At 50.8% G+C, this 20,474-nt stretch overlaps 2 protein-coding genes across 4 annotated transcripts in view; both read left to right on the forward strand.

The window, feature by feature from the left end:
- The first annotated feature begins 7,390 nt into the window (after positions 1-7,390).
- LOC121200171 (leucine-rich repeat-containing protein 30-like) lies at positions 7,391-11,743 on the forward strand. The gene is made up of 8 exons (XM_041065257.1): positions 7,391-7,644; positions 7,912-8,579; positions 9,080-9,211; positions 10,181-10,294; positions 10,467-10,601; positions 10,707-10,840; positions 11,061-11,109; positions 11,215-11,743. The coding sequence occupies exons 2-8, from the start codon at positions 8,430-8,432 to the stop codon at positions 11,362-11,364; spliced, it is 864 nt and encodes a 287-aa protein (XP_040921191.1). The 5' UTR covers positions 7,391-7,644; positions 7,912-8,429; the 3' UTR covers positions 11,365-11,743.
- A 1,015-nt stretch (positions 11,744-12,758) lies between these two features.
- The window catches only part of LOC121200828 (receptor-type tyrosine-protein phosphatase mu-like), a 79,074-nt gene continuing 71,358 nt past the window's right edge, over positions 12,759-20,474 (forward strand). For all 3 annotated transcript variants that reach the window (XM_041066338.1, XM_041066336.1, XM_041066337.1), the window contains exon 1: positions 12,759-13,063. In XM_041066338.1, coding sequence (XP_040922272.1) covers positions 12,976-13,063 — 88 coding nt within the window. In that variant the 5' untranslated portion in view covers positions 12,759-12,975. The remainder of the gene's footprint in view (positions 13,064-20,474) is intronic.

The raw sequence follows: 20,474 nt of genomic DNA on the forward strand, positions 1-20,474 counted from the left end.
TGTTAGAATCAAAGTTCTGTTTCTGCGGTTACTGTCAGATTAAAGCGTCTGTCTGTCCTTCAGTTGACCTGTCTGTCTGTCTGTCTGTCCTTCAGCTGACCTGTCTGTCTGTCCACACCTGTCCACAGACGAGTCTCAGGTGAATCAGCTCAGCAGGTCTGGGTTCAGTAAGAGGTCGAGCATGCTCAGTCCTTCATTTCAACAAAATAACATTCAGCACATAAACAGCTCCATAACTGGAAGCTACTAAGAATGAAGCATGAAGATGAAGTCCAGTATTAAGACTCGGACCAGGACTAGAAGCAGGACCAAGATTATTCCATGTGGCAATAAAAAAAAAACAAACAAACTCAGTCAAAATCAGTTTCAGGCTCATATTAAAAACAGTAACGAGCGACAGTAAAATGTACAGAAGTGACTGAGCTGATTTAAAAATGAACAACATAAAAATAAAGTCCATTATCATGTCTAAGACCAGGACCAGGACCAGCACCAGGACCAGGGACAGTGTGAGGTCTGAGGGCTTCCTGAGCTCAGGGAGCTGCAGCTGTTTCTTCTTCTGCTGTTTTGACAGAACAGGAAGTGTTTCTGGTTGAGTGAAGAAGAATGAATTCGGTTTACGTTGAAGTTTATCTTTGAAGAGACAAGAACCAGACAGACAGAACGAGTCTGGACCTGAGGGCGAGAGACGCCCACTACACATGGAGAGGGACAGAGAGAGAGAGCAGTGATGCAGTGATCAGATAATCTGAAAGTCACAGATGAACCTGAACCGTTCCTCGGTTAGTCACACACAGGACGGGACGCCTTCAGATGAACCAGCTAACATGAAACTCAGCAGTTATTTAAACCTCGAAGGACGTGATGTTTTTCATGAGGAGGAAAAAATCTGTAAAAATCAATTGAACCAAAACCATGAAGATCATTTATTTGGTCCGGCTCTGATGGCTCTTCCCTTCTTTGGACAGAGCAAATCCAGGTTCCCTTTGGATCAGGTCCAATGGGCCTTGGACCATGGTGGAAGGGACCAGAGGACGGTCAAACATCAGCAGCAGCAGAAACTGGATTCATTTGGTTTTAGTTACAAACAGATTAAAAGATTTAATCCAGATTCAGTAAACAGAGACGGAAACATTTTAGAGATTAGCCTGAAGAGGACATGAGGGATCCCACACACACACACACACACACACACACACACACACACACACACACACACACACACACACACACACACACAGAGGGAAACTGTGGATTCTGGGATACTGGTGTTTGCTGTTATTTGTTAGTGAACAGTTCTGATTGTTAGCTGTTAGCGTTAGCTGTTAGCGGCGGATTCTGTGCGTCTGCTGTGTTTTGTTCCTCCGGTGTTAAACTGATCTGGGGTCAGCCATGTTGTACCTGCTGCGAGCTGAACCAGCTCCCGGCTCACCTGGAGTCTGTTGGCCTCAGCTCTCAGTGAGAAAGACGAGAGGAGGATTCACTTAATGCTGAACTGTGCCTTTAAATAAGGAGTCATCTGATTGGATGACGAATCTGCATCGAAACTCCATCAAAGCTGAGCCACTGAGGCGTTTGAATCATGTTCAGGAGGAAATGATGAAGAGCTCGTTGTGTTTCTGAGCTGTGATAACGTGTCAGCAGGAAACATAAACTGTTCACCTTCTAATCACACCTGAGATCTCTGACTCACCTGTTTATCATGAAACAACCGATCTGACCCCAGATCTGCTGTACACACTCACTGACTACCTGTCTGTCTGTTTACCTGTCTGACTGTACAGACAGGTGAGGTGAAGTGTAGCAGCAGTTTCTCACCCTCCTTTAAGCTAATGTTTTTTCTGTCTGTCTGCCTTTTTACCTGTCTCCTCACCTGTCTGTCTACCTGAACCATTAATGTTAAAATAATCAAATCATCAATGTTAAGCTAACGTTAAGTGATGAGTCTGAGTTCCACTGACAGGGTGTGTTTGAATCCAGGTAGCTGTGAGCAGGTTCAGGTGTGTTGGCGAGGTGTGTTACCTGCAGACAGTGGAGTGTGAAGCTGTCACATGATGGATGCTGTTTCTTTGTCCTCGTCACTGATCCGCAGCAGGAATGTCAGCTACGCTAGCTACGCTAACACCACAGCTCCACTGCTTCTAGTTTACTGCTACACACACACGCACACACATTTATGATCACGTGACAGTCCGCAGTCACCTGATCCTCAGCAGTTCATTACCTGCTCAGTATACTCCACAGTAAGTTGGAGTGACAGTGTTTGCTCTGATCATTTCAGTGGGTCTTTAAACAACATGTACGGTGAGCACGTTTTCCTGTGAGCTCCGGGTCACATACGTGGCTCAGGTGAGGGTCAGGTGGCTCAGGTGAGGGTCAGTTGGCTCAGGTGAGGGTTCATCCTGTTTCTGAATCTCTGGTACACAGAGGTAAACCAGGTAAAACAGATGATTTGAAGCAGTTTGCTGAGTCAGCACTTTTTGAACAGACAGTAATTACCTGATCACTTTATCTGCTGATGTCATCAGGTGATGCTGCGAGGTTTCTCTCGGGACGTTTGAAGACGTCCTTTTGAAGATTTGATCTGACAATCAGTGATCTGATCAGCTGACTGTTTGTAAACAACATGGCGGATGGATGGGGGCGAGACGGCAACATGGGGGCAATGAAACCCTGTCAGAACCACAGAAGAAGACATGAAACACCGTTACACACAGAGAAGAAGAGATGAAAGGTGGTGGAGGATTTGATGCGGTGTTCAAGGTTCCACTGAGGAAACCCCGTGGACAGGACACCACAGGGGACAGGACACCACAGGGGACATCCCAGGTCCTGTAGAGTCCATGTGTCCAGGAGGACCAGCAGTTCACAGGTGGTCCATCAGTGTCAGCCAGACCTTTAACTGCTGCTCCTCCATGGACCAGACCAGCAGGTGGTCCAGCCGTGTTCCCATCTGTCCATCTGTCTGTCCATCCGTCCGTCCGTTTGTCTGTCTGTCTCACATGTTGTCGTTGGGACAGACTTTCTGTTGTGTAGTTGGAATTAATGAGCCGATGAAAACACACAACAAGCAGAGAGTTTTTGATCCAAACAGTACAGGCCTCACACACACACACACACACACACACACACACACACACACACGCACACACACACACACACACACAGGTAACCTGAGAGCATCTTACACACCTGGACACTCACCTGTGCCTGTCCTGTTAGCTGTAAACACAGAGTCTCTGAACAGCCGCCACTTTCTCCTCCAAGTGAGTGAGTGTGTGTGTATGTGTGTGTGTGTGTGTGTGTGTGTGTGTGTGTGTGTGTGTGTGTGTGTGTGTGCAGGGATGTGCAGAACAAAAAAATCCTGAGGACAAAAATGTCCTCAGGATTTTTAACACTCGTACAAAGTTATTTTGAAGTTTTTTTGGAGCTTCAAGTCTCTGCCCCGCAGCTTCTGCCCCGCAACTTCTGCCCCGCAGCCTCTGCCCCGCAGCTTCTGCCCTGTAGGTGGAAGTCAGAGGCAAAAGGTGAGTCCACAAACAGGAAGGACACTAAGGGGGACTGGAGGCTGCAGCTGGACATGTTTGGCAGAGGGTGCATGGAAATGGACCAGTATATTTACTCAATCAGGTGAGCTGGAAAGGTGGGAGGGGCTGGGACCTGAGATGACTGCATGAACAGTGACAGACATTTAACTCAGGAGCAGTGAAGCAACATGATGATGATGATGATGGTCACAGATCAGATGTTTATCAACAGGCAGAGACACATGAAACATGTCAAAGTGACGGACAGACACTGGAAGAAGGAAAAGACAGAACAGGATTTTACACAGTTCTTAACTTCAGTGATTAAAGTCTTCACTCGTTCACACACTGAAACTCTGAGTCTGTAAAATCTCTGACGTGCGTCTGTGAGTTGAGGCAGGTATGAAAGAGACGAGGCCAAACAGGAGGAGAGATGGAGCGGCGGTGAGGAGATGAAAAGGTGGAGAGGAGGTGAGCAGGTGGGGTTTAACCACTGAGACAAAACAAGAGAGCATCAGGAGGACAGAAAGAAAACTGGAGGGGCTAAAAGGAAAGATGAAAGCAGAGCAGAGAGGAGGAGGAAACAAGAGGAGCTCAAGTACAAGGAAAATAAAAGGAGCAGTGATGTGAATCTGACTGCAGCCTCAGAACTGTCACATGCTCGGCTGTCCACATACTTTTGGACAAGTTCCTACTGTACTGTGGCCATATGATGTAAACGTGTCCACATGTTGTCGCCACACTGAGTAGTTTAAATGTGTAACACTGCTGCATCCTGAAGTGAGAGTCTGTTTCCTTATTTTCCCGTTTTTCTCTGTGGAGTTTGGTGTGAAATGGTCACAGGAGAAAATCTTTGTCTGATTTCATTGATAAATTATTGATATTGTCTTTTCAATATCTATCTGAAGGTTTCTGTTGTTCCTGACCCACTGAGCCGAGCCCCGCCCCCCTTCACCCCCCCCACCCCCCCCACCCCTCAGGCTGAGATGAAAGGAGTGTGATGGAGGTGAAGAGTCGTGGACACCAGCTGGTTTCTCTGGTTTAACATCACTAAAATCACTCAGCCACTCAAACATCCAGCTCACACTGGCCCTTCTTCATCATCTTCATCACCCCCCCCCCCCCCCCCCCCCCCCCCACGTCTCTTTGTCTGTGTCCTACCTTTGTGCTGCTCAGATTCACTGATTCACCTCACACACACACACAGCTGATGTGTGTTTGTCCTGGTCCACAGTCCTGGACTCAGTCTCATCACCACCTGAAACACGTCCCACTGCTGCAGAGTCAAGTTGGACTGAACTGAAGCTCAGTGTGGAGGTGTCAGGTAGGGGAGGGGTGAGCGAGGTGTGTGTGTCACACCTCAGCTGCACAGCTGGGCTTAAACTGGGCTCAGGTTTGAGTCCAGCTCATCTCCCTGTGGTTGTCGATGCAGCAGCGCCACCTGCTGTTAAACCAACAAACTGTTCACAGCTGTGTGAGGCTCCAAACCTGAAAAACCTGATACCAACATGAAGCTGTCCTCTTTGGTTTTAACTGACCGCACAGCCAGAGTCTGAGGCCACCTGGTGGTCAGGTGGAGAACAGCAGGGACACTTTGTCCCTGACTGGGACTCAGAAACCAGCGTCAGTGTCTCAGCGTTTTTCATCCACATCTACAGACTCCAGGTGTGAAACAGGTTTAAGCTACAACCTGAACACACACTGAAAAACTGCGAGTGTAAAAGACACGTGTCACTGAGGACATGCGTGGACTCTTACAGTCAGCTCCACAGGCACGCGCTGCTCACAGCAGCATCATCTGGACACAGGCCGTGTTCAGCTGGTGGTTTGTTGCTTTGGACAGCAGGTGGAGCTGCTGCGCCTGCAGTGAGCGGAGGCTCACGCTCAGGGTGGAGGCTGCACTCAGCTCCACACGAAGTTCAGCAAGTTCGGCTTCTTCTTCATTTACTCATAAAAATAATGTCAGAGATGAAACAGAGCTCCAGCTGCTCCCACTGGCTGCGTGTCCAGCAGCAGACAGGCTCCAACACGTTTACAATGAAAGAAGGTCAGTGAGAAAAAGTCCCAACTTTCTTTTGTCCTCGTGTCCAAAGTGAGTTTTCTCTTCAGCAGTGTTTAATGTGACAGAGGTTTCACTTCCTGCTTCACCAGGTGTTACTGTTGTTTTATGATCAGCTGTTAGCAGCTGATAGGATCTGCATTCAGAGATTTATTTTCTGGGAACATCAACTTTCACTTCTTTTGTTGAATGAAAAAAGTTGTGTGGGGTGAAGGTTAGAGAGGGACAGGATCCGAGTCTGTGGAGGGACAGGGTCGTGGGCGTGGTTACGTTGAGTGACAGCCCATAGACAGGCACTGGCAGTTAGCTCGTTGCTAAAGCATCGGCTGGGCTAGGCGGCTACATCCAGAGGCCTCCGGCTACCTTCAGCAGTTGACCGGGGCTGCAGCGTCCGTGTTTGTTTGCCAATGTTCGGATAGGTTTCTGTGACAGTATGGCTTGTTGTAGTGTAGACTGTACTAACCGACCGTCGAAGGAGTCTGTGTCGCAGTTTTTTCGGTAAGTAAATTTCTCACTATTTTACCTGGATGTTTGTGCTAATTAGCATGTATTAGCATATTTAGCCGCTAGCTTATGACTTCATTGCCGGTCTCTGGTCGCTGCTGAAACAGATAGAGGACCGGAGCAGCTAATGTTAGGAACGCTGCTGCGGTGTGTTCCGTGCTCTCAGAGTCCGTTTATCGTGTGAATACTAGGCTACAATTTTATTTGGTCTCATTTTTCTGTTTAAAAAGTCCGACATTGCATGGACAGAGCAGCTCCGTCAGTCAGCGGCTGCTGCTGTTTGTGTGCTGCTGTAACTGTAGGTGGATAGTGGATGGAGGCAGCGGTGAAAGCCGGTAAATATTAAATATTGCTCCGAGCTAAGTGGCCGGTTCCCGGCCGGCTGACCCGTACAGTAACCGCCTCTTCGCCACATATAGAAAGTACACTCCCACTAAAATCCAAAATGGCGCAGCTCCGATGCCCATGGTTTGGTCACAAAACCGACTCCCCGAAACCGATGGGTGACGTCACGGGTGCTGCGTCCATGTTTTATACAGACTATGGGTCTGAGTCTGCAGAGGGACATGGTCTGAGTCTGCAGAGGGACAGGGTCTGAGTCTGCAGAGGGACATGGCCTGAGTCTGCAGAGGGACATGGTCTGAGTCTGCAGAGGGACAGGGTCTGAGTCTGCAGAGGGACATGGCCTGAGTCTGCAGAGGGACATGGTCTGAGTGCAGAGGGACAGGGTCTGCAGACCCAGAAGCATCAGCCTGCTCCTGTTTCACTCAGTTATTATTAGACTGGGATTAGAGGCTGTGACGTGTAACACTACACTCACACACAGTTCATCCAGCTGTGAGCAACAAGGCGTAAGCAACTTCTGAGGGACATACAACGGACACACTAAAGGAAATGACACACCTGATGTCTGGGGACAGACCTCGTCCTTGGGACCCAGGTCTGGTGGATCTGATGTCTCTGCAGAGTCAGAGACAGAGGGCAGCACGAGACACCCCCCCCAAAAGGTGCACATGGTTTAGTCCCCACGGACAGCAGGGTGGTGCTGAGGACATCAGGTGTGTCACAGGATGTATGAAAAGGGGAGGGGCTGTTTTTCTGGGACAGTCTGTGGTTCAGAGTCTGCAGCTCTAAGCAACGGGCTGATTGACAGCAGCAGCTGTGTGTGTGTGTGTGTGTGTGTGTGTATGTCTGTGTGTGTGTGTGTGTGTGTGTGTGTGTGTGTGTGTGTGTGTGTGTGTGTGTGTGTGTGTCTGCATGTGTCTGTGTGTGTGTGTGTGTGTGTGTGTGTGTCTGCGTGTGTGTGTGTGTGTTGGGGGTTGGTCAGAGGTGACTGTCAGTCAGAGCTCGTCCTCAGAGTTCCTTCTCTCTCTCTCGGTGAACAGTCGATCAGATCAGTGTTCTGTTAGTTACACAGTGAATTTATCAATAACCTGATCAGTCTGTCAGTCAGCAGGTCAGGCGACTCTCCTGGTTTCGACCTCCACGTCTCTGAGAAACAGGACACTGGACGTCTGAAGTGTCTCTGTCTGGACGAGGAAATCCACGGAGCAGGTTTGTTTTTCAGTGTTGAATGTTCAGGGAGACTCGACCCAGAAAGAGTCTCAGCTCATCGTTTATCTGTCCAGAGCAGGACTTTTCTGTCCTGCTTCACGCTCAGCGTCTCTCACAGCGTCATGTTCAGCTGCTGCTGCAGATGTTTTCACAGAAACATCTGTAAAAAGCTTCTGTTGATCAGCAGCTCAGCAGCAAACGACCGAGCAGCTGGTGGAGACGCTCACACGTCAGAGCACATTCAGAGTTTTTATCTTTCACTTGCAGGAGTTCACCTCTGTCAAAGACAACACACCCAACGGAGTCCTTGTCTCAGAGACACCGCAGCTGTGGGAACAACACCTGGACAACATCTGGACAGTGAAATAACTTCCTGACAGTGGAACAACATCTGGACAAAGGATTAACATGTGGACAGTTTATCTGTCTGTGCAGCAGATGGTAAAATAATAAATCAGGACAGAAGAAAATCACCTGGACAGTAACATCTGGACATCGGGACAACAACATCTGGACAGTGAAGTTGCATCAGGACAGTAGAAAAACCCAGAACATCTGGTCTGGGCTGCAGAGCGAAGTGTGTCTACAGAGTTCATTCATTCTGAACTTGTGAATTTGTTCCTTCTGGATTTTACTTGGACAGTAGAACGCAGGAAAGTTCCTTCTGGACGGTTTGGTTCCGTTTCACCGTCTCTGCTGCTGCTGGTTCAGGGTTCGACTGTTTCTGTCTGGAGAAAACAAAAGAAGATCTGATCTGATTTAAAGAAAGAAAGGAGGAGGGAGGGATGGGAGGAGCAGTGTGTAAGGAGGATGTGAAGGAGGAGAAGAGGAGCGTGGGGAGGGAGGACAGTCTGACATCAGTGGACAGGATCAGGAGATTCATCGTCAAACAGTTCGGATACAACGTCCTGAGCCTGGCTCGCCGAGGACTGAAGGTGTGACGTCGTGTTTCTGTTTCCTGGTGTTTTAGATCAAACAGTTATTTACTGATCAGGAAACTCAGCAGCAGGTGAACAGAGAGCTGATGAGCTGCAGCGCGACACAGTGACGAGGAGGAAGCTGTGGCAGCTTGTGTCCTGCTGCTGCTCTGCATGTGTCAGGAAATGTTGCTGCCTGTGTTTTGTTGCTTTGTGTTGCTGCCTGTGTTTTGTTGCTTTGTGTTGCTGCACAGCGGATTGTTGCTCTGCGTTCTGCTCACAGAGATGCTGCTACATCTTCTGCTAGCAAGGCAGCAGTTAGCTGTGTAACTGTAGAGCCAAACGTTTAGTGGATTCATTTCTGCCGTGGCCAGGTCCTTACAGGGAGCCGTAGCAGCAGGACTATCAGCAGCAGTATGTCTGACTGTGGTGGCGACCCCTGACCTCTGACCTCTGACCCCTGACTCTGGCCTCAGTTCTTCTGCTCTCGCTCATTCTTCTTTCGTGTTGTTGTTCAGGAAATCCCAGAAGAACTGTGGGAGCTGCTGGAGTTGGAGAAGCTGAATTTGTCCCTCAACAGTCTGAAGGTTCTTCCTCCTCAGCTGGCTCTGCTTTCCAACCTGGTGGTCCTCAATCTGTGGGGCAACCAGGTAAACTCCGCTCGTTCTGTGCTGTGTTCCTCCGAGCAAACAGAGCATCGGTCCCGGGGAATCCAGGACTGAGCCCTGGGCTTCGGTGTGCTTTTCAGGGCAGGTTAGAAAAAACACAAATATACAACCATTCATTTCTTACTGCTTCAGATCCAGAAGGAAACATCAGTGATGAGCTGATCCATTCCTGCCCACTGATATTTAAACCACACAGAAATAACATTGTTCTTCCATATTTCCTTACAGTACAGTGAACGCACTGTAAAACTGCAGCCTGCCGTTGTGTGACCAACGTTAAACTGTTTACAGAGAAACAGTGTCAGTGCAGATTCAGCACTGCCTGCAGAGCGCCTAAAACACTACATCTGACATTTCCCATGATGCACCTGGGTGGTGTTTTTCATCAGAGCGTCAGGTAAAGAGTGAGAATGTTACTCTGGACAAAGCTCCTTCAAACCTGAGACACTGAACTGATCTGCACGTTAAACGCTTCATTATCATCCTGAAGCTGAAGCCAGAGTTTTTACAGGCAGGTACAAGCCTGTCTGCGTGTCCATGAGCAAGGCAGTGACCCCCGTCCTCTTCCCCCAGCAGCTGCTGTGTCTCCTGGGTAAATAAAGGTTCTAATCCTCCCTCTAATCTACCGAGGTCCGGTTTCTGTCCTCTGTCCTCTCTTCACCTTCCTCCTCCCTCCTTCAACCTTCAGTTCAACTGTGCTGAGAAACAACAGTAACAGCAAAGTGCTGCTGGCGCCCCCCAGAGGCCGCGGCACTCATTACAGCCACAGAGTTTGTCTCATTAGACTCAGAGATATTGAACATTATGATGACATCAACTTCAATTAGTTATATTAATTAAAATGAATGAATTCACAGTAAAGTGTCTGATAAATCAACTTTTTATTAGGGACAGGTTCGATCATGGCATGTCAGTCTGTGAATGCCTCATTGCTGTCTCATGTGTGTGCAGCTCAGCAGCCTGCCGCCAGAGATCGGACAGCTGAGGAGGCTCCGAGTTTTATTCGCCTACAGAAACGGACTGACTGAAGTTCCTGAGGAGCTCGGAACCTGCTCACAGCTGGAGGTAAATGCTCCTGCTGTTTACCTGAGAACAGCTGTGACACGTGGTTTGCTGGCATTGGTGTCAGACACCCACGGACTCTGGATGGACATGAGCGCAGAGCAGGATTTACAGAATGGAAACAGGACTGAGGTGTGGTTTCTGTCCTCTGTCTCACAGTGTCTGTGTCTCTCAGGTGCTGAGTTTAGCCAACAACCAGCTGTCCTCGCTGCCGGCGTCTCTCTCTAATCTGACCAGACTTCGGAAACTCAACCTCAGCCACAACCACATCGCTCACATCCCGGGCTGCGTCTACAACATGAAGGCACTGGTACGTTCAGAGAGACGGGGAGCGAAGGCCAAACACAGCCAGAGCCCGTCACTACATCCTGTGTGTCGCTGGGTAATTTGTTGGTCACCTCCTCTGTCCCTGCAGGTGTTCTTACATCTGGCCTGTAACCACCTCGAGAACCTGGCAGAGAACATCCAGGCTCTTGTGGAGCTCAAGATCCTCATTGTGGAGGGAAACAGTCTCCACTCGCTGCCCAAGGCGCTCTGCTGCCTCACCAGGTAACCTCCCCTCACCACACAGCTGCAGCTCCACAGCTAACCCCACCTTACCGGGTCACATGACACACTGTCTTACACAGCGTAAGGCTGGTTCACCAGAACCATACCTCTCCCAGGTAAACTGTGGAGCTGGCCACTGTGTCCACACACCTGTCAGGTGTCCTTGTCCTTGAAGAACATTCTGTCAGAAACAGTTAACGACTGATTTGATGTGTTACAGGTTGGAGCTGCTGAATCTGGACTTTAACGACATTAAAGATGTTCCTCAGGTAAAGTGATTTTCTCAGCCGTGGAAATCTGTTTGAAAAATGTTCAAAATTTAAATATGGTTTGGTACAAAGTGAAACTGATGGTGAAGATGATGCTGTGTTCAGGAGATGCACCAGCTGTCCCGGCTGGAGAAGCTGGCCTGCCACCCTCTGGACAAAGGACTCCACATCGTCCACAACCCACTGCTGAAGCCTGTGAAGGAGGTGCTGGAAGGCGGACTCACTGCCCTCTACAACTACCTGAAAGCTGGGTAGAGGTGTCTCTTCGCTGTCTGGGTCTAGGTAGAAGTGGCTTTCAAACCTGAGAGTGAAACATTAAACCACCTGGGAGCCATGTGGACGTGGGGGCGGGTCTTTCTGACCACTGAGAGCTGGGTAGAGGGGGTGGGACTTCTGAGTCTGGTGCTGATGCAGAGCAGACATCAGAGTTTTCAAACAATCCCAGGACAAAAGATAGGCCTGTCCCCATACTTTTGGCCACGTACAGTGATGCAGTGGAGTTATTTTTGGTGTAAATCTGAAAACAAACATCTGATGTTTTTATTGTCAAAAAGCAAAAAACTTGTTTGGAAAAAAGTCGTTTCTCACTTCGTCCCTGAATCAGTTTGATCTGATTAAACTTTGTTTTCTGTTACTTCTGCCTTCCCTCTGGTTGCAGTTGTTGTTGTGTTGTTGTTGTTGTTGTTGTTGTGTCCTCAGCAGCAGTTGTATCTTCTCCCCTGAGTCTGACTGTTGTTTGTCAGTGTGGCCTGCAGGCGGCAGCAGAGAGTAACAAACCCCTGAACGCAGCACTTTGTTCATCACTGCATGGCTTTAAATGTCCAACACACACACACATACACACACATACACACACACATACACACATACACACACACATACACATACACACACACATACACATACACACACACACACTGTTTGTCATTATCCCCCCCTCGCCCGGAACTGAAAGCAGGAACATTACTTTGACTTATTGTTGCTTTATTCTGAAAGTCTGTGATTAGAGGAAGTTCAGTGACACTTTGCGGAAGTTCATGGTTCCTGTGGAACGAGGTGCAGAGAAGCTGTGTGACCAGCAGGAGGCAGCACCGTCAGTTTACTCCGCAAACAAAGAGACATGAAGAAGGTGAAGCTGATTCTCGTGACACTGATGAGACGCAGGTGAGCACGTGAAGGAAACAGGTTGAATTAGAAAGTTTGAACGAGCTCGTGTGTAAAAAGTAAAAAACATAAATCAATTGATAAAATGAAAAAGTAAAGGACGCATCCGTTCATCAGTTCATCCGTTCATCAGAACCGAAGGAGACCGGACTGAAACAGAAACAGCAGCAAATAAAAACAGAAAATCCAAAATAAAGTTTACAGAAAAAAACAGGTGAGAAAAGTTGAACTGGATTTATTTTAAATTTACCTGAACATGAAATGTTCAATTAAACAGTGAAGAAGAGATGAGCCAATCACATCACTCCAATTCAAATCACATCAATCAAATCAAATCACGGAGAAGTAAATGAATCTCTCTCTCTCCCTCTCTCTCTCTCCCTCTCTCTCTCTCTCTCTCTCTCCCTCTCTCTCTCTCTCTCTCTCTCTCCCTCTCTCTCTCGTTTCCTCCCAAACTCTCTCGCCCCCTGTGACGTCAGCGGTGCTCGGTGAACGGACTCGGTCTCTCCGTCTCCTCTGAGGAGAAACGGAAAAGAAACCGGAGACACCGAAACAAGCCTGTCCTCCGACCGTGTGTCTGTCTCCCGCCCGTGCGTCGGAGCGACAGACAGGAAACAACAGAAGAAGAAAGAAGGAGAAAGAGAAGAAGAGTTGATCAGTAGCCCCCCCAACCCTCCCCCCGCTCCGGAGGGTCTCGAGAACATGGAGCGGACTGGAACTTTCCTGCTCTCCGCGTGTCTCTTACTGGTTTTACTGGGAGTAACGAGCACGCGGGCGGACACCTTCAAAGGTAAGCGGACACACCGGGGACCGGGTTTTGGGGGGGTCAGAGTCTTTGCGGGCTCCGGAGGGGGGGTGAGGGGGTGAGGGGCGCGAGCGGTGTAACATGGGAGTTACTGTTCCTGAGTGTCGGCATCCAAGTTTCCAGCTGGAAAATCTCCTCCTCCTCCTCCTCTCCTCTCTTCTTCTCCTCTCTTTTTCTCCTCTCTTCTCTTCTTCTCCTCCCTTCTTCTCCTCCTCTCCGCTCGCTCCTTCTTCTTCTTTCTCCCAGTTTTCAGCTGATCTCAGGTCAGAAAAACTTTCAGCTCAGACCAGAAACTGCGTCAAAATCCGGAGCGAAGGCGAAGCAGCGCAGAACTGCTGCCAAGTAACAGCGCGCGCTCAGACTGGTGATAGTGGTGTTACTGGTGTTACTGGTGATAGTGGTGTTACTGGTGTTACTGGTGATAGTGGTGTTACTGGTGAAGTTCCAGCTGAAGCTGCAGATTTCGCAGACAGTGGAGCATTAAATGGCCGCGCTGAGGAAGAGGTGACACACTGAACTTTACACTGGTGAAAACTAAACGTCCTTATTGATCATATCGATTGATTCGCTGGAGAATCAGCGTGTGGTCCTGCAGCAGCTGCAGATGTTTGGAAGTGCAGCACAGAGGAGCAGAGGAAGAAGAAGAGTAAACTTCATCCTTTCACTCTGTTTTCATCCATCAACATATTGAACTCCATTAGGATTCTGCCTGTTTTTACCCTGAAGCTCAGACAGAATTCAGAGAGGAGACACTTTCCTCCATGGCGTGGTTCCACTCAGCAGCTGAACTCCATGTTTTTACTGACACAGGAAGGTTGGACGTGATCAGTCGTATTGATCATATTTGCAGCAGCTGTCGAGGTTTTTTCGTTGCCTTTGCTGCAGATGACGAGCGGCGTGGAGGAGGAAGAGACGCAGCACAGGGGGACACGTTTCATCATGTAGAGCAGTTTGACATCTTGAACTGACCGGACGTGTCTCTGGCCTCTGAGAGTGTGACGTCTTGTTTGTCCAAAACCACACAGTTACTGTGAGAGAAGATCTGAATGAAGGGGACGTCTTCACAGTGGAGACTGTCCCTGTCTCAGCTCCAGTGTAACCACAATGATTTCAGTTTGTCTGGCGGTCGCTGTGTGTCCCTGAACACGTCCCCACTCGCTGCATCTTCTCTGTCTTTATCTGGACATTTTATACGTGTGGATTCACACAGATGGATGTGCATGTGTGTGTGTGTGCGTGCGCGTGTGTGTGCGCGTGCGTGTGTGTTTGTGTGTTTTCAGTCAGCTGTTGTTCCTCTGTTCACCTGTGGGGGCAGCGGGGATCAAACCTCTTTGTTTCTAACATGACAAACAGATCAGCAGCCGTCTCTGTCACAGTGAACACACACACACACACACACACACACACACAGACACACACACACAGATGACCTGTGTCCATGAAGGGATGAGCAGAAACCCCGCCCCTTCAGACGACTGAAGACGGGTTCTCCAGTCTTCCACTGTGTCCACTGCAGCCTCGGGTCTCTGGTCTTGGCTGATGGCCTGGACTCTGACGTGGTCTCTGCTGGTGCAGTTGTAGGGAGTGGTTATCTCAGTGAGCGTAGCCAGTCTGACCTCTGACCTCTGTCTGCTGCTGCCCGTGATTGGCTGATTCTGGCATGAATTAGCAGGTGTATAGGTGTTTCTAATAAAGTGCTCAGTGAATGTTGGACTGAGTGGACTCAAGTTTTGTCCTGTGCTGGAGGTAAACGTCCAGAACAGCGAGGACTCCTCAGCTTTCTGTCTGTCTGTCTGTCTGCAGCCTGGGGGTGTGTTTGATTTCTCCTCCTGTCCGTCCTTCTCTGCTGCACATATGGACGGCTGTAGGGGTGCAGTGTGTGTGTGTGTGTGTGTGAAGCAGCAGAGAATGAAATTAAACTCTCAGCGGTCTGAGTCCAAGATGGTCGCCATGCCCTGATAACGGCGGAGATGGAGCGAAGCTAATGAGCGTGCTCGGTCGTCAAGGCGACATTCAGCTTGTTGTTGTCAGTTGGTCCAGGATTTGTAGTTTTTGTCTTTGTTATGTTTCTGTTTGACAAACATGTGAGTCAGAGGGGGGCGGGGCTTCCTGGACGGACTCAGGCTCCGAGTCTCTGCAGACGATGAGCTGCGTCTTCAGCAGGAAACCAGGATCCAGGATTCTGTCGTTTAAAACTATTTTGTCACCAGGATGTAAAGTCCACAGATTCTTCCAGGTGATTCCAGGTGTTTCCAGGTGATTCCAGGTGTTTCCTGTCAGAAGGAGCAGCAGAGACTGGAACCTGAGAAAAGGAGCAAAGACACAGAGAAGAGTCTGTAATTAGAGAACTACTGTGAACTCAGCAACACACACTGTAACACACACACACACACAGACACACATACTCATGCTCCCTGATGACCTGGTGTGTCCAGGTTCAGGACTGTCGCTGATTCAGGACTTTACCTTTTCCTCCTGAGTATGTGTGAGTGTGAGAGTGTGTGTTATATTGTGTGTGTGTGTGTGTGTGTGTGTGTGTTCAGGTGCAGTCAGCTCTTTGTTCTGTCTCGTCAGGGTTTTAATGAAGCTCACAGATTAAATACACACAGTGTAGTCAGGTGTGTGTGTGTGTGTGTGTGTTGGGTCCTCAGTGAGTTAATTATCTCTCCTCAAACCTCTGAGACTTCCTCTTCCTCCCTCTCCTTCTTCCTCAGTGGGAGGGGCTGTGGTGGAAAACTACCTGGTTATTGTCACCATGACGACAAAAGACCTTTGACCTGAACAAAGTGAAAAAGTAAACTGAACAAAAGTAAAGTAAACTACCACAACATCTCTGAGCCACTGTGAAGGAAGTTTGTATTAACACAGAGCGGTGTGTGTGTGTGTGTGTGTGTGTGTGTGTGTGTGTGTGTGTGTGTGTGTGTGTGTGTGTGTGTGTAGGATCATATGACTTTCTCAGCCAGTTTCTTAAGCCAATTTAGGCTTTTAGCTGCTGCACACACACACACAGAGTAACCTTTAATAGTGTTAGTGTGTTACAGTGTGTGTTGCAGTGTGTGTTTCCGTGGCGGAGGTAGTGGTCCCCTAACAGTTACCGTACAGCAGGAGTCAGAGACACATGTTCAGAAATTAAAGAAGTTGTTGCTGCTGTCGACCTCTGCAGCAGAAAACTCTTGGTTCTGATGCTCCTGACCTCCTCCTCCTCCTCCTCCTCCCTCTCCTCCCTCTCCGCCTCCTCCTCCTCCTCCTCCTCGTCCTCTCCCTCTCCTCCTCCTCCGCCTCCTCCTCCTCCTCCTCCTCCTCCTCGTCCCTCTCCTCCGCCTCCGCCCTCCCTCTCCGCCTCCCCTCCGCCGCTCCCTCCTCCGCCGGCCTCTTCCCTCCTCCTCCTCCTCCTCCCTCTCCTCCTCCTCCTCCCCCTCCTCCTCCTCCTCTTCGTCCCTCTCCTCCCCCTCCTCCCGCTCTCCTTCTCCTCCTCTTCCTCTTCCCTCTCCTCCTCCTCCTCCCTCTCCTCCTCCCTCTCCTCCTCCTCCTCCTCTTCCTCCTCCTCCTCCTCCTCCTCCTCCTCCCCCTCCCTCCTCCTCCTCCCCTCCTCCCGCTCCTCCTGCCTCTCCTCCTCCCTCCTCTTCCTCTTCCCTCTCCTCCGCCTCCTCTCCCTCCTCCTCCTCCTCCCCTCCCTCTCCTCCTCCTCCTCCCTCTCCTCCTCCTCCCCCTCCTCCTCCCTCCTCCTCTCCTCCTCCTCCTCCTCCCTCCTCCTCCTCCTCCGCCTCCCTCTCCTCCTCCTCCTCCCTCTCCTCCTCCCTCCTCCTCCCTCCTCCTCCTCCTCCTCCTCCTCCTCCTCCTCCTCCTCTCCTCCTCTTCCCTCTCCTCCTCCTCCTCCCTCCTCCTCCTCCTCCCCCCCCCCCTCCCTCTCCCTCCTCCCCTCCTCCCTCCTCCTCCTCCTCCTCTTCCTCTTCCCTCTCCTCCTCCTCCTCCCTCTCCTCCTCCTCCTCCCCCTCCTCCTCCTCCTCCTCTTCTTCCCTCTCCTCCTCCTCCTCCTCCCTCTCCTCCTCCTCCTCCCCCTCCCTCTCCTCCCCCTCCTCCTCCCCCTCCTCCTCCTCCCTCTCCCTCTCCTCCTCCTCCTCCCCTCCCTCTCCTCCTCCCCCTCCTCCCTCTCCTCCTCTTCCTCTTCCCTCTCCTCCTCCTCCTCCCTCTCCTCCTCCCTCTCCTCCTCCTCCTCCTCTCTCTTCCTCTCCTCCTCCTCCTCCCTCTCCTCCTCCTCCTCCCCCTCCCTCTCCTCCTCCCCCTCCTCCCTCTCCTCCTCCCTCTCCTCCTCCTCCTCCTCTTCCTCTTCCCTCTCCTCCTCCTCCCTCTCCTCCTCCTCCCCCTCCCTCTCCTCCCCCTCCTCCCTCTCCTCCTCCCTCTCCTCCTCCTCCTCCTCTTCCTCTTCCCTCTCCTCCTCCTCCTCCTCCTCCCCCTCCTCCCTCTCCCTCTCCTCCTCCTCCCTCTCCTCCTCCTCCTCCCCCTCCCTCTCCTCCTCCTCCTCCCTCTCTCCTCCTCCTCCTCCTCTTCCTCTCCCTCCTCCTCCTCCTCCCTCTCCTCCTCCTCCTCCCCCTCCCTCTCCTCCTCCTCCTCCCTCTCCTCCTCCTCCCCCTCCTCCTCCTCCCTCTCCCTCTCCTCCTCCTCCTCCCTCTCCTCCCCCTCCTCCCTCTCCCTCTCCTCCTCCTCCTCCCCCTCCCTCTCCTCCTCCCTCTCCTCCTCCTCCTCCTCTTCCTCTTCCTCTCCTCCTCCTCCTCCCTCTCCTCCTCCTCCTCCTCCCCCTCCCTCTCCTCCCCCTCCTCCCTCTCCTCCTCCCTCTCCTCCTCCTCCTCCTCTTCCTCTTCCCTCTCCTCCTCCTCCTCCCTCTCCTCCTCCTCCTCCCCCTCCCTCTCCTCCTCCTCCTCCCTCTCCTCCTCCTCCCCCTCCTCCTCCTCCCTCTCCCTCTCCTCCTCCTCCTCCCTCTCCTCCCCCTCCTCCCTCTCCCTCTCCTCCTCCTCCTCCTCCTCCCCCTCCCTCTCCTCCTCCCCCTCCTCCCTCTCCTCCTCAGTAACAGAGAAATGAATCAAACATGGAGCTAATCTCTTGGATTTCCTCCCCCTCTCCTCCCTGTCCTCCCTCCTGCAGCTCCGTGCTTCATGTTTTCATGTTTGTATTTCAGTAATGTAAAAGATGCAGGAGTCTTTGTTGCTTTTAATCTGCACATAAATCCACATCAGAGCGTCAAATTATCTGCAGCCACAGAGGGAAAGTTCCCGTTTCCAGCTTCAGACAGCAGGACTTCCTGTGTGTTTGCGGTGGGTCCGTGTTGGATTAAAGATGCTGGAGAAAGGATCCCCGGCGGGCTGAGACGCTGCGATCGGCCCCGGTGGCCTCTGGGATTAATGCGGTGCCTTCAGACGCAGCGTCTGCAAACCCATCGGGGATTAAAGGAAGCTGGATTAAGGCTCCTTTTGTTTAACATGAGAGATGAGATAGAAGCTGTGGAGCAGGATTTATGTTTCTGAGAGCTCACAGAGGGGGGCCGGTGTCAGCGCTGAGCTCTGTAACCGAGATCCAAATCTCCCCCTGTCCCTGAACTCACCACAGGACAGCTTAACACGAGGTCACATTCACAAACACGGACACACAACGATGTGAGAGGAGAAGGAAGGAAACGTAGAGCCGGAGAAACACGACGTCAGGCAGAGATCGATCACACGCACATCGATTATTGATTAAATTCAGTTTCTGATGTTGAATTCCAAACCAAAAGCTGATCCACGTTTAAACACGTTCCATCAGTAACAGAGTGACGCGGGCACGCCACCGCGAAACTACGGTTCAGATATTACACTCCACGCCCACAAGGCCACGCCCACCAGAAAACAACACCTAACTCTTATTCAAGTCGTCAAACAGTGTAAGGACGTCGTGCAGGTGAGGGGGCACCTGAAAGTATCAAGACTGTTGTCACGGTAACAGTGTGTCTCCCTGACAGCAGGAAGTCTGTTTGTTAAAGTGAGATGTCGATCTTCAGATTAACCAAATTATTTCTCTGACATCAGATTATAAGATGCAGTTGGCAAAAGATTACAGTGTGTGTGTGTGTGTGTGTGTGTGTGTGTGTGTGTGTGTGTGTGTCTAATCCCTGTCCAGAGATGTCAGTCTGATTAGTGTTGTGGCCCAAATCCCTGATCATATTCATAGGATTATTGTTTGAAGATGTGTGTGTGTGTGAGACAGAGTGAACTAATGAGACGGGGATTAGTGTGTGTGTGTGTGTGTGTGTGTGTGTGTGTGTTATCAGTATTCTGCCTGATCAGCAAACTTAAAACACGTCTGTTTCACACACAAACGTGGGACTTGTGGTCTTGTGAGGACTCTCCACAGGAGTTTCTGACTGAAGTGTGTGTGTGTGTGTGTGGCAGTGTGTGTGTGGCAGTGTGTGTGATCAGGATCACACGGGGCCTGTTTCCTTGTCGTCGTGCAGAAGTAGGCGGATCGTGTGATAAACTCCTCCCCTCTGACCTCTGACCCTGCAGCTCCTCGTACAGATGAATCCTCAGGCCTCAGAGAAACTTTCAGCTCCTGCTTTGTTTCTAACAAACTCAGCATGAATGGATGAATGTTCCTGTTCATCCAGCTGTTTGCACCTGTCTCATCACAGTGTTGTGTTCAGGTGCTGCTGAAGCTGTGGGACGATCGCAGCAGGTTCACAGCTTCACCTGTGGGATTTTCTGCCCAGCTGGGCCTGTGAGCCAAGGTTCACCTAATGCCTGTCTGTCTCTCAGCCTGTGTCTCTGTCTGTCTGTCTCTCTGCCTGTGTCTCTGCCTGTCTCTCTGCCTGTGTCTCTGCCTGTCTCTCTGCCTGTCTCTCTGCCTGTCTGTCTCTCAGCCTGTGTCTCTGCCTGTCTGTCTCTCTGCCCGTGTCTCTGCCTGTCTGTCTCTCTGCCTGTGTCTCTGCCTGTCTCTCTGCCTGTGTCTCTGCCTGTCTGTCTCTCTGTCTGTCTCTCTGCCTGTCTCTCTGCCTGTCTGTCTCTCTCTGCCTGTCTCTCTGCCTGTCTGTCTCTCTGCCTGTATCTCTGCCTGTGTCTCTGTCTGTCTGTCTCTCTGCCTGTCTCTCTGCCTGTGTCTCTGTCTGTCTGTCTCTCTGCCCGTGTCTCTGCCTGTCTGTCTCTCTGTCTGTCTCTCTGCCTGTGTCTCTGCCTGTCTCTCTGCCTGTCTGTCTGTCTTTCTCTGCCTTTCTCTCTGCCTGTCTGTCTCTCTGCCTGTCTCTCTGTCTGTCTGTCTCTCTGCCTGTGCCTCTGCCTGTCTCTCTGCCTGTCTGTCTCTCTGCCTGCCTGTCTCTCTGCCTGTCTCTCTGTCTGTCTCTCTGCCTGTCTCTCTGCCTGTGCCTCTGCCT

Source organism: Toxotes jaculatrix, chromosome 20 (genome assembly GCF_017976425.1).
Source record: "Toxotes jaculatrix isolate fToxJac2 chromosome 20, fToxJac2.pri, whole genome shotgun sequence".
Taxonomy (NCBI): Eukaryota; Metazoa; Chordata; class Actinopteri; family Toxotidae; genus Toxotes; species Toxotes jaculatrix.

Coding starts and splice junctions, on each gene's coding strand:
- LOC121200171 (XM_041065257.1), top strand. CDS start 8,430: ATGGGAGGAGCAGTGTGTAAGGAGGATGTGAAGGAGGAGAAGAGGAGC. Junction 8,580..9,079: donor TGGCTCGCCGAGGACTGAAG/GTGTGACGTCGT, acceptor GTTGTTGTTCAG/GAAATCCCAGAAGAACTGTG. Junction 10,295..10,466: donor GAACCTGCTCACAGCTGGAG/GTAAATGCTCCT, acceptor TGTGTCTCTCAG/GTGCTGAGTTTAGCCAACAA.